This window comes from Micropterus dolomieu, linkage group LG19 (genome assembly GCF_021292245.1).
Source record: "Micropterus dolomieu isolate WLL.071019.BEF.003 ecotype Adirondacks linkage group LG19, ASM2129224v1, whole genome shotgun sequence".
In the NCBI taxonomy this organism is placed as follows: Eukaryota; Metazoa; Chordata; class Actinopteri; order Centrarchiformes; family Centrarchidae; genus Micropterus; species Micropterus dolomieu.
This window is the reverse complement of record NC_060168.1, coordinates 17,853,448-17,866,766: the sequence shown is the minus strand read 5'-3', so window position 1 is coordinate 17,866,766 and position 13,319 is coordinate 17,853,448. Positions and strand designations below refer to the sequence as shown.

The 13,319-nt window shown below is 37.9% G+C and overlaps 1 protein-coding gene across 2 annotated transcripts; it reads right to left on the bottom strand.

The window, feature by feature from the left end:
* Window positions 1–6,618: 6,618 nt before the first annotated feature.
* Window positions 6,619–12,178, bottom strand: LOC123957660 (neuronal acetylcholine receptor subunit non-alpha-2-like). 2 transcript variants are annotated; one of them, XM_046030631.1, is made up of 6 exons: window positions 11,941–12,178; window positions 9,801–9,845; window positions 9,347–9,456; window positions 8,411–8,924; window positions 8,009–8,260; window positions 6,619–7,928 (listed from the first exon to the last, which is right to left on the bottom strand). In XM_046030631.1, the coding sequence occupies exons 2-6, from the start codon at window positions 9,825–9,827 to the stop codon at window positions 7,764–7,766; spliced, it is 1,068 nt and encodes a 355-aa protein (XP_045886587.1). In that variant the 5' UTR covers window positions 9,828–9,845; window positions 11,941–12,178; the 3' UTR covers window positions 6,619–7,763. The 2 variants fall into 2 exon arrangements, with proteins under 2 accessions (XP_045886587.1, XP_045886586.1); XM_046030630.1 differs by having other exon boundaries at window positions 8,009–8,924; window positions 11,941–12,174.
* Between the last annotated feature and the right edge of the window lie 1,141 nt (window positions 12,179–13,319).

Sequence of the window (13,319 nt, the reverse complement as noted above, 5' to 3'; positions counted from 1 at the left end):
CACACACACACACACACACACACACACAGACACACACGCACAAACACAAAAGTGCAGATTGATTTAAATCTGAGCCCTAAATTCTGTTTATCATATATTTCTCAATTATATGGTAAAACAACAAAGCAAGAACACATTAGACACCACAGAGGTTTGGCTCTCCGATGACAGCCAAACTATATTTGTTTAAACATTAAGGATAAAAGTGAAAACATACATGTAGATTTAGTCAAAGACCTGTTCCTGAGAATCTGAATCACTCTGCTGTTAGGCTTTTCAGAATTTGAACCTCTACAATCTGTCCACCCTAATTTTTTACAGCGCAGAAAATAGTGCAAAGACCAGAAGCAGCTGTTATTTTCTGACTTACTATAAATGAGTAGTGTTCTACTAATGGACCTAAACGTTGCACCATTGCTTCTTTCCTTCTTGTCTCTGTCCTTCTTCTATTACTTAAAATACATCTAGCAAGCACATCATTGCTGACAACACAGACAGTGATACATTATTCTGCTTGCATGTGGATGTGTATGAACACCACCACACAAACACAAGTGAAAATAGATAAAGTCAGCAATGGCAGTGGTGCATAGCTTCTCATCTCAATCAACCCCTTTAACAGAAGTCTATATGAAATTTTTGATCCTATATTTTGTTAAACATCCTCACCACCCACTTTCCTGTTTCCAAAGTATTTGAAACATTGAAACATTTGCCTGTCCCAGGGCGTGTGTGTGTGTGTGATAGAATGGGGTCAGATGAGTTTTAGTTTTGTTTGAGTCGCTACCTTTGATGTGTGGAAGACGTAAAGCTTTTGCTGTGACAGAGAGCAAAAGGGTCCCAGAGCTACCCAAGGTGTGTGTGTGTGTGTGTGTGTGTGTGTGTGTGTGTGTGTGTGTGTGTGTGTGTGTGTGTGTGTGTGCAGTTCAGCATTCCTACTTGTCATTTGAGATCTTTTCAGAAATATGTGCACATGCATAAAACACATTTTAGCCAATTATGTTTGGAAAAATTATAACAACAACAAGTCTTTTTCTGCACTCTTAATTCACATGTACCTGCATGATGAAGTGCATCTTGGTTCTCCTGAAAGCACTCCTCCTTTTGTCCTGCTGCCAGCCAGCCGTTTGTCTCTGTTACACCGCGCAGGTGGCGACTCAGTTTATTATGGGATGCCAAAGAAAGGTCAGACCTCTCATGCACACTTACGCGTTTACGGTGGAGAAGGTCAGTAGCGTACACAGGGGTGAGGGAGAGACACAGAGTCACACAGTCCAGAAAACACAAACAAAACAGAGTTGTGCATTGTGTGTGGGTGGACAAAAATGACTGATCAAAGAAAAGTTTACATCTTCAGAAGAGGTGCTCATACAGTTACATGCAGGGAAATCCTGTCGCACATTTATATACATATACTTAGAGAGGCTCGGATTCATAAATAGAAGGTGTATAAATTATTAATGAGTTTAGTTCTGTTGGACCTTTAGTTATAGTCTCTGTGCATCAACTCTCCTCACCTCAGCTTCTGGTTGGTCATTTTCGTGTGGCTGCATCAGTGTTTAAGTGAGAGTGTAAATATTACATCACACATGAAAATTCACAGGAGACCTCCTGCTCATACATAAAAAGGATGTGAGCTTTAATGTAGCACTGTGAAAAGTAGAAACCCAAATTAATACTCCTGGGACCTGCTTTGAAATTTTTAAGGTCTTAGCGAGACTCAAAAACAGGCTTTAAATTCCCTTCCTTTAGGTAATGCTACATTGTGCATAATTTGTAAATATTTTACCCTTCGATTAAATGCATCATTCAAGTTAGAAATTTTGTCACTTTTATTCTGAATTTTATGTCCACAATTTACTCCACCATACTGAGCTCACATATTATTTTGCAAAAGTCTATTTTGGAACAGGTCTTCTTTATTCTACCGATTTTTTTAATCCATTGATCAACTTTATATAAAATCTGGGGGGGAAAAAGTTTTTCCAAATTTATGTGGCAACAGTGAACTGTTTGCCAGCCATGAATGTGGTTGGGACCCCACCCAGTGGAGGAAATGTGGAGTATTTGTATTGTAAATGTATTTTAATAATGCACATCATCCTTCAGTGACCACAAAAACATTTCATACATTCAAAATTATATATTTATTAAAATGTTAATTTTTACTCTGTCTGAACAGTAAAAAACGAAGAATTCAGAAATGTGGCGTCAGTGAATTAAAGCAAAAATAAAATGTGAGAAGGTTTCACAAGAACAGCACAATTATATCTGTATATCGGGATTGCTGTTTTGAAAATTTTTGATATAATAACGCATTTTTTTAAAAGCACATTTTAAAAGAATGTACAGAAATGAAGCTATTAATTTCCTCACTGCATTAAGTTTTTAATGAAACACCATGTTGCTATCATGACTTAGATTTGTGTTTGCTCCAATCTTCTGCAGTGTATCTGTTTACCGACAGACTATTTAGACCAGACAGGGTTGTCTTTATTTTGACTCTGAGAGCTGGACTTGTTGGGTGTTGTTGGATGGTCTGCCAGAGTTCTGGCACCCAGTGGTCACCTTGAGCGGCTGGCCCAATGCTTGACTCCATTCATTCCTCTCTGCATCCCAGTCAAAAATCTGTGAAAGGAACTCTTGTTCACTTTCACATTCAGACGAGAGATTCTGAGCCTTGAAGACACTCAAGACATTCATCGGATCAACAGCTCGCTGCTGCAGGTAATTCACATTTCTGCTTCTACATTACTTGTTTATTGAGCTAGGATTTATACAAGTGGTGAAAGGAAGCAGTTGCTAACTATTTTTAAATACATTTTAGGCATATTTGTATATTTCTGTGTTGTCTGTTTATTATTGCTGGCTTTTTTATTAGGACTTAAAACTTACTTGTTTAACTTTTCATAGACATGAAGTTTGTGATCCTGTTTGCTCTTTTGAGTGGTAAGTCAGACAAATTCATGAATGACTTAATTTTTTTAAATCTTTTTGTTAAAAATGTTCTAGATGTAGGGATACTCAGATGGATCATTGTTATCTGATTACTTTAAATACATTTGGATTTACTCTGCATTTACATTATCTGCTAACATGAGCCATTCAAGATAATAATAATAATAATAATAATCTTTATTTGTAGAGCACTTTTCAAAAACAAATCACAAAGTGCTAAGTGTAAAGACAATAATACCCAAAAGACAATAATACAAAAACAATACAAGATAAAAGCATGAAAACATTGAAAAGACTAAAATACATGTTTAAGATAAATATAAAATAAGTAAAGTAGAAATAAAATAAAAGGGATAAAATAAAGTCAAATAAGATCGGGAAAGGCTCTCCTATAAAAGTATGTTTTAAGAAGGGACTTAAAAGAGTTCACTGACTCAGCCGACCTGATTTCCTCGGGCAGGCTGTTCCAGAGCCTCGGGGCCCTGACAGCAAACGCTCTGTCCCCTTTAGTTTTCAGTCGAGACTCTGGAACAGACAAAAGAGCTCTGCCCGAGGATCTCAAGGTACGTGCTGGTGTGTATGGGACTAAAAGTTCAGAAATATGCATATACAAGGCGAGAGGCCATGAAGAGCTTTAAAAGTGATCAATAGAATTTTAAAGTCAATTCTAAAACATACTGGGAGCCAGTGTAATGAAGCTAAAATAGGAGTAATGTGGTCATATTTGTTTGTTCTGGTTAAAATGTGATGGAGATGTGAAAAACATTTTTTTTTCTTACTTCCAACCAACTGTAAAAACTTTGATCTGATTTCTGCATACATGTTAGGTTCTAGATTGTTGTTAAATGTTAAATGATTTGATTATTTGAAATGACAACTCTGTTGCCTATAATTTGTTATTCTTGTGTTATCAGTTATCTGTTTTTAACATCATGTTCAGGGGTTTTTGCCGCCCCATTTGTGAAGGAAGAGGAGGCAAAGCGATTCATCAGGCTCAGGAGACAGTCAGGATACTGGGATCCACACCACTCGCAGAACCAGTGGGGTTACACCGTTCAGGAACAGGTAACGCTGCACTGTGTGATGTGAATACACAGAACAAGCCAGTATGAGCCAGTGAATGCAAAAAGTCTTATCAGCTGTTAAAGAGGCACTTCTATGACAAAGCCTCTTTCACCCTCAGGCAAACGAGTACTGGACAGCAATACGAACAGATGCTCAGTACTACATGGACATGAGTAACCTGATGTTTGACCGCTCTGTGGCTACGTGAGTGAGATAACCGGCAGCAAAGGATGTGCCATTTGATCGTCATTTTATCCAATGTGCCTTACAGTACCATGACTTCATAATGTTTTATTGTGCATGTGGAGGTATTTCTAGTGCCAAATCCTTCCCACTACTACACAGTGCCACCTTGACTTGAGGTAGTAGGGTGAAGTCGGGTAAAGTGGGACACTTTTTGGTAAATTGCCTTTTAAACAGCCTAAATCAGTTAGAATGTATTAAAATTGCATGTATTTTTTAAAAATAGGTTGTTGTGAAGACATCTATGGTGAAATTAAGCCAATTTATTGATTTTTTATTAAAGTGTTTATCTTTAAACATCATCTGTCACCCTCTTCTGCAAACTGGAAGCAATCAGGTTGAGTGGGACACTTTGTTAGATAAAGTGGGACACTATATTATTTAAAGTTAAAATTAAACATTAAACACATGAGAAATACTTTTTACAACATTTAATAACACATTAATAGGCATTTTAATATTATATTAACATTTAACAGCATATATAATGTGTTAGTGTACAGTAACTCAAAGAGATATAATTTAGTTAAAAATATTCAAAAATGTGTGAAAAAAAAAAAATCATGTTTGAAAGTAGCCTAAATGCAAAATGTCTTCAGTTTATTAATACTAGGCTATGTAAGTAAGTTATTAAATGCATTTCTGAAACTATTTGGGGCTTTTACCTGATGCCTCTCATCACCCCTTTCACTCACTTTTGTAATGTCAATTTCAGGGTGTTCCATGCCTTGGCTAAAAACCTAAATGTAAATCTAATTTTGATAAATATTTGATTCAGTTACATCCTTATTGTAATTAATCTCTAATCTACAGAAAGTATAAAGACATTTAAAAGCAAAAATGTTATTGTTAAATCATAAGTGACTGAATTATCATCCTTATAATTTTATATAGATTTACACTTGCCAGGTGGTTTACCACGAGGTCCCAGGAGTCAACCAATTTGAAAAAGAACTACAGGACCACTTCTTTGATGTCACACCAATCACAACCTCTGTTTCATATCCAATAGACATTCAACAACAACACAATAACAATTGTTGTGATTGGCTTACAAAATTAACCCTGTATAGTACTCATAAGCTTAAGTGTCCCACTCAACCTGAATTCACCCTATCCATCAAGTTCAGTTTTAATTTAACAGATTTGCTAAGTCATTTTTTAAAACAGTTACTTCTTGTTGCCATTTGAAGTTGCTAATTTGCCGAAATTGAGCAGTGTCACTTTCCCTGACTGCTATAACCATCCATCCATCGTCAACCGCTTATCCTGCGTACAGGGTCGCGGGGGAGTGCTATAACTTGCTATCAATATGCCAAACATAATTCAAACTATATAAGTGATCACATCTCCTTAAAACTTCAGTTCTCTTTCAGTGTTTTTCTTATATCTGGTTATGTTGCAGGGAGAACAACAGGCTGTATATGGAGATGCTGCGCAATACACGAGCTCACCTGGACAGCCAGACAGGTGGACACAGATAAATACAGAAAGAAAAAAACCGAAGACATGAGAAATTACATTGTCGTCAAAAACAATACAGAGCTTGCTAAGTGGTTAAAGCTCAAACATTTACCCTTATGTGATTTACAGGTCGACCAGGAATACATTTGAACATATTCTGAACCTCAACCATGAACTATGTTTATGAAGGAATGTATCTGTTTTGCCTTTAAATACTATATTCTATAGGCTATCTGTATTAAGTGGACATTAGAGTTAAATTAATAACAACAGTTAAAAGGGTGCATAAGACTTGTGAGGGCTTTTGGTGTATTGTTTTTGGTTTCTTTAAGTTAAATGCCGCAGTTGTGTAACATTTGCAGCTTAATAATGTTTTTTATTCATATGAAATGGATATGTATGGATTATTTTATGAAAACAATGCCTTAAATCAAACATTTATTCATTAAAAGTTAGACTCAAAGCAAATTAAATCTTATAATCTTATAATAAAATTATTACATGCAATTAATGAAAATATGTTGAACACAGGAATGAGGACTCAAATAAAAAATGCATATAAATTTAAGATTTCGTCTTTCATTTCATGTCCATCATTAACAAATCTTGTAGGTTGTTTTGGAAATGGAATTTGAGTTAAAGGAAGAAAGAAGAATTCAATAAATAGTTGTTTTGGGCAAAAAAGTTTTTGTCTGTTTTTTGATTTGTTTGTTTCATTAAAGGGGATGTTTCCTACGTATCTTTGGTTTACCACTGGGTGGTGCTGTCACTTCACCCATTTCATCTAGATACTTCAGCACTTTTGTGTTCTTTATTAAGTGTTGCTGAACTGTTTATTTTTTAATAGAACAATGTGTGTGATATTATGGAGAAATAAAAAGCATCATGTATTTAAAACAACTTTATTAGTGTGATAAAGTACATCTGAACAATACAAATACTGTATGTTTGAGGACTGTGTAATTTAAAGAAGAAATGTCCATTAAGTCTTCACTTATCCATTAATGCAGTTATGCTGCTTTACATAGTTTCACTGCTTGCAATAGTTTCATTAACTGCAATAACAAAAATAGAACACATTTTATAACTGAGTAAGGTTAGAAAGACAAGGACACAGCATTTTAACTAATATGAACAGTACAAGCTGTTCAGATAGAAGATCACAAATTAAGAGCCCTGATCAATCACTTAATGACTTTATTTCCCTCAAGTATGCTAACGTCTTCAAAGGCATTGCAAATGTGTAAAAGGTTGTTGCATCTGTAATAGCTGTGTAAGGTAGTTTATATGTTGTTGGTACCTTGAGAGATTAAACCATTTTCTTTTTCTTATTAAAAAAACAGTAGGAGGTATGTTGTGCTTCAGGTATATGGTAACAAGAATAATCCTTTCTCACTCTTGTGATCGTGATAGAACAGCTATGTGTACAATTAACTCATTATTGAAGTAATAGCTTGACTTTGGAAACTTTAGATGGTTGATTTTTTAAACTGTACTATCCCAGAGAGGAAATTTATTTTGCAGCCAGGTGAATAAAACAAGTCCACCACATACATCAAATCAAAGGCCAGGTCAATTAGAAACATAAAACGATAATGAGGAAGTCAGCTAAGTACACAGGTCAAGCCAGTCATAACTTTTTTTTGTTTTTTGGCTTAAATGCCTTTCTAAAATTACCAGCATGTGTAATCTAGTGTACTGGTTGCATACTGCATGCTACTTAAAGCCGCTATGTGTAGAATTAGAATTTTTATGGCTAAGATTGTCTTATTTATCTACAAAACAAAACTATATGCCATCCTAATACTTTGCAATATGCCTTAATGTGCATACAAATTATACACATTCTGACTTGAATGACAATTTCACATAGTAGGTCTAGAAAAGAAACCTAACTAACTAAAAATCAAAGAGTCAAAGTTCTCCTTTAAAAAACACCTGCAGTGGCTTCATCTTGCTCAGTGGTCACAAATGTCTTACAGATTATTAAAGTTGGATCATGAGTTGCCTGTGAAAGCGGTGTGTTATTGCTACTAGTTTGAAGGTGGATCCTCACTTCCAGTTGGAGGAGGGATTTTCATAAACTTCTGCAGGGCTGGAGTGAAGATGAGGATAGTGCCAAGTACTAAGACGGTGAGGAAAGCCCACAGGAAAATCCTGTCTAGCACCTGCGCCACAAACTTCCAGTCTTGTACCACCTGAGAAATAGAAGAAAAGCAATATATATAAATATTAAGCCCTTAGAACCATTCTAATGATTACTAAAATCTAAACCCACCTCACGGATGAAGTGTTCTTTGCGGATATGTCTGCTGATGTAGCGCACTGAGTAGATTGCCTTGTCCAACATGGTCGCCCAGGCCTCGTCCTCCTTCCCCTCGGAAGTAGTCTGTCCGTGGGCCCCACTGTTCGCCCTCTGGCCTCCTCTCCGACCTCCAGAGCGAGCCTTCACCTCAGGGCTCTCAGGAGCCATCTCCGGGTAGTGGTAGCGGTCAGTGTGTCCACGCATGCAGAGCAACCTCGGCAGCTTCTGAAGGAAGAGATTGCGAACCCACGGCGACATGGGGTGGTAGGTGGCTGAGGAGCGGTGGTGCACGTTGATGACAAAGACAGTGACTATGATTGAGAGTGTGACAAAGATCATGATGAACAGCAAGTACTCTCCAATGAGCGGGATCACCTTGGAGGAGGAGGGAATGATTTCTTCTATGACCAGGAGGAACACAGTGAGCGACACTAGGACAGAGGTCGAGAGTGACAGCTTCTCTCCTTCATCTGAGGGAAGGTAAAACACCAGGACAGTCAGGAAGGACAAACCCAAACAGGGGATGATGAGAAAGAGTGTGTAGAACAACGGCAACCTCTTCAGAATGAACGAATACGTGATGAAGGGGTACGAATACAAGTCATCCTTCCTGTTCCCTCTGGCACCAGTGGCATTAAGGATCTGCCACTCCCCATTATCGAAGAAGTCCTTCCGGTCTACCTGGTTGTCTATCAGAATCAGGTCAACCATGTTGCCATCGTATGTCCAGGAGCCAAACTTCATGGTGCAGTTCTGGCGGTCAAAAGGGAAGAAGGTGACGTCCATCGTGCAGGCGGATTTGTAACTAGCTGGTGGCGTCCAGGTGATGGCACCGTTGAACCTGACAATGGCTTTGGTCATCAGGGAGCCCTCAAACCGCCCATCAGCACTGATGAAACATGGAGCAAAATCAGGAAGAAAGTCTCAGTCACATTTACAGAATATCTGTTGTTTGGTGATTGTATTTATTTGGGGATTTTTAGTTCTTTAGTGGTTTCATTTTATTTTATTATAAAGCACTTTATAGCACTATTAAGGAAGATTATATTCTTATTGCTATCAATAATAGTATAATCTAGAGAGCAGCCCTTTTGATCACAGCTCAGTATTGCATAACATTTGTTTCAGTGTAGTGGATTAGAGCTGAAATTAGAGTTTAAAAAATTGGTTTCATCTTGAAAATTGAAATGTATACAAAAAATATATTAATAAATATTGTTGCTGCACTTTTCATACTGGCAGAGTGTCTTAGTTATTTAAGTTCCACATGACGTTTGTCAGTTGGTTCCTGGAACATCACAGCAGTCTTACTTTTCATAGAGGACGATGTCTGGGAGCCAGATATTTTCAGAGGGAACTCTGATGGAAGTGATTCCTCCGTATTTCTCTGGATTCCATCGCAGCTTGTAGTCGATCCACTCCTGGTCAACAGAAACATAGGATGGACCTACTGAGTACTAGGTATCAAAATATTTTAAACATCTTTAAATAAGTTATCTAGGACTAGAATTGGATCACATCACACACTCATTTTTAAAAAGTCTACAGAACTAAAATCAGTGCCTTTTAGTCAAATTCTGTTACAGTAACACAAGAACTAGTGCTGAACTACAGTATTTAGAAAGTAATAATATCATGTTCCTTATCAATTAGACTATAGCAGTAAGTCTAAATATTAGCTTGTGGATTATCATTGAGCTGTGAACACAAATAGTAAGATTAATTGTAACCATATGGCCTACATTCGTTTTTGTGTCTTGCTTACCTGACACAGCCAAACGTTAGTTGTCATCAGCTGGTTCTTCTCATCCTGAAACAGACAAAGACGACAGAGTAATATTACAAAGGACAGAGAGGAACCTAGAAGCAAGATGACAGTTGTTTATGTTACAGGCACATTTCATGATCAAAATTCAAACTAGAAGGGCACTCGGAGAGCGCAGACATCCGCCAAGGCAAACAGTCCAGTCTATGATTTGCAGCTCTGCAAGTGCAACCACTACATATGGCTGGATATTTTCCCAAAACTCTTACAAAATGTAATCAATATGGTTGTGCCTAGCTGAAGCCTCGTCACCTCAGCTCACAATAGACCTATCTCACAATGTTAACAAAAGTGAAAAATATGTAGATCTGTCCGGGATTTGACACATAATGGGTTCTTTCATGGCCCTTCCACCTTCCAACATCGGGCCAGTAATTTTTCTCCTGCTGACAGGCAAACAAACAAATAGCACAGAAAACATCACCTCCTTGGCGTAGGTAATAAAAGGTTATTCACATCACCAAAATTAAATCATCTAAACAATATCAGTTATGTTCACATAAATAGATTTTATCCCTACTAACAAAAAGCATGAAAACCTACTGCAGTTTTTGGGTTGTATGTGATGTAACTTGTTTAGATTTGATTAGTGGACTAGATGAGAAGCTTGGCTGAAAGGAAACTAAACTGTCCTTTCCTTTCCCATGAAATCAGACAGAATCTCATTTACCTGTCTCTGCCACTTCCTTAGCAAACAAGAAAAAGAAACATGAAATCAGAGTTGGGTGCAGTGGACCAAGCTGAAGCAATATGAATGTGGCAAGAGGTAAATTGAGGAAGACAGAAATAGAGAGATGGAGAGCGGTTAACACGGGTTTGTTTCTACATCTCTGGAGGTGAAGTTTGAAAAATGAGGGGAAGACTGAGAGCAAAAGACTTGAGAGAAGTAAATCTAGCCGAGAGATAAACAAAGCTGTTCAGTGTATCCAGACCAGGCCTCAGCTGTCAAACTGAATTGGATGTTTTGGTGAACACATAGAGCAGAGGTGAACCATAATCTAATACAGAGCCATGCAGCAGCCCAGAGAGATTCGGGGGACATACATAGTGTAGCCAAGCTGCTGTGTCTCTGGTAAGCTCTCTTTCACGCTTTTTTATCTCCAAAATCCAACAGGATCATCAACCTAAATCTTCTCAGCAGAGCCATGATTGGGCTTTGTTTAATTCATCACTGATTGTCTTCACCCAGCACACATGGAAGGACAAAGAGTTAAATCTAAACCGGTTGAGATGAATATTTCAAGCCGAGAGGACTGGCCCCTCCATTAGCATCCTCCATTTTCTCCTCTTGAACACCTAAACCATCTCAACCTATCACAGCCAGCCTTTGAAATATTAAAAGGAACACTCCAGAGAGAGGCCGTGCGATTGTAGAGACGATGTGTGTTCTTGTTCTATTTCAGGACCACGGAAAGCTCCACACTGTGGCGCTGCCCGTGGCATGTTTGGTTTCAGCATCATGGACAGTGACACCACTCTGCTGAAACAAAAGAATAAAGCAAGTACCAACTACATCTAACTTTGGTGTGTTAACTCATGCTCTTCTTTTGAGTGTGATTTTTATTCAGTCCTTGACTCTTCACAGGGTTAGTTTAGTCTTACAAGCTGCTTTGGCAATTAAAGGATACAACTGGTAATATGTTTGCTTTCATCAAGAAATCCCATAAAAAGTCCAAAACCAACAGTGTTAGTCCATCCATAAATGGACTTCACCGCTACCTCTGTGGCTCTCAGTCCCAAGGCCAACAATTCCTAATGCATCTAAGCATCTTCAAAAACGGATTACAAACATAGACTTACATACACAATATATTCATTTTCAAAATAAAAGTATTTTAAAGGCTAAATGTTTTCCTAAAACAGCTGAGCCCAGTAGTTCTGAGCAAACTTAAGCCAAACAGGAGAAAATTGTTCATTTGTTGGGGACTATTTGCAGATTTGCTGCACAGGCAAGTTCTTTTCTTTGTTTTTTTTAATAATATAGAATATCCCCAGACTTATCTTTTAAGATCTGAGTCATGATGATATTTAAATGTTAAAATATTTAGGATAAAGGTTTCAGGTTTAATGGTTTAATTACCTCGGAAGTCGGAGCTGGGAATTCTGTCACACCCGAGTTGAGGGCGTTCCAGTCAACAAGTCGGAAAACCTCGCTCGGCCAGCTATTGTTTCCAATTAGCCAGGGGTACGTTTTCCAAAAGCATCATGGTAACTATGGTAGCAGCTTCCTTAGTTGAAACTATGCAGTTGCGACGCAACTGTTTCCCAAAACCCTAGTTCGAACTATGGAGGTAACTAGGTTCAGGTTAGCTTTTGATTGATTTAAAAAACCGCATTGTGTGGTATTTACTAATACTAAACACTGTTGCAACACGTCCACAGACAGCAGCTGGACAGCACTTTGTGTACGAAAATTCATATAAGACACAAGTAGGCTGCACAGAAGTGCTAATAAACCGTATAAACTACAGCTTTCGCTAGCTGTTGACACTCAGACCAGCCATCTTGGATCACGAAGTCGGAGTAGTGCAGTTTCCATTGGGATGTTCCCTTTGAAATTTCCCGACTCTGAACTCGGAAAATCTGACTTCCCATGTCAAATGGAACGCACCATAAGTCTTTAACATCTAACTATAATTATACTATTTCTCCTTAAGTAGCCTAGCTTTAAAACTTGAAGAAAGAAAAAAACTTTTCCAAGCTGTATGTCACATTCATATATATATAACATTTGGTCACTGAAGCTTAACAAGCTTATATTCAACCACTTATTTAAAACATGATGCTAAGTGTGATATGACGCTAGTTTTTTAAATGATTAAATACACATTTCTATGTAATTTACCTCTATAGTAAGTCTAGAAACCTACTGTACCACAGGATCTTGACCAGAACTTTTTTGTAAAGTCTTAGGGTTTTGTGGAAAACTCAATGTGTGCTTGTAGCAGTGGTTCCACTTGTGGGGCCAGTGGTTTAGGAGACATTGTTAGGATTTGGTTTAGATTAGGGTAAAGGCTCAGTTGTGTACGTACTATTAGACTAAGGGGTTCGGAATAAATTAAGACAATAAATTGCATGACAACAGAAGTGTTTATGATTGTAGGTGGGTTCTCACCACATCAACCAGCTGGGAGATCTTGAGTCCGAAGCGTACTTTAATAGTGTCATTGGCGTGCTGGATGGGCCTGACCCAGCGCTGGTAGCCCTGGAAAAGGTTCTTCAGCAGCGCATCCTCCATCTCCGCCAAGGACACAAACTCACTTGGAGCTGGAGCAAAGAAGAAGAATCTGGATTAACAATTATCCCAATGCTTTGTGTTAACTGATGAATAAAGTAGTAAAGTAGAGTAGTGTTCCAAGGGGGCAGTTTGCTTACAGACAGCTGTCAATACAGAAAACAAACATGCTAAAAAATCTACATCTGCCATTTCAGTTGACAGGGGTGGGAAAAAACATTTAC

Coding starts and splice junctions, on each gene's coding strand:
- LOC123957660 (XM_046030630.1), bottom strand. CDS start 9,827: ATGACAACTAACGTTTGGCTGTGTCAG. Junction 8,925..9,346: donor GACATCGTCCTCTATGAAAA/GTAAGACTGCTG, acceptor ATGTTTCATCAG/TGCTGATGGGCGGTTTGAGG. Junction 7,929..8,008: donor AAGAACACTTCATCCGTGAG/GTGGGTTTAGAT, acceptor TCTATTTCTCAG/GTGGTACAAGACTGGAAGTT.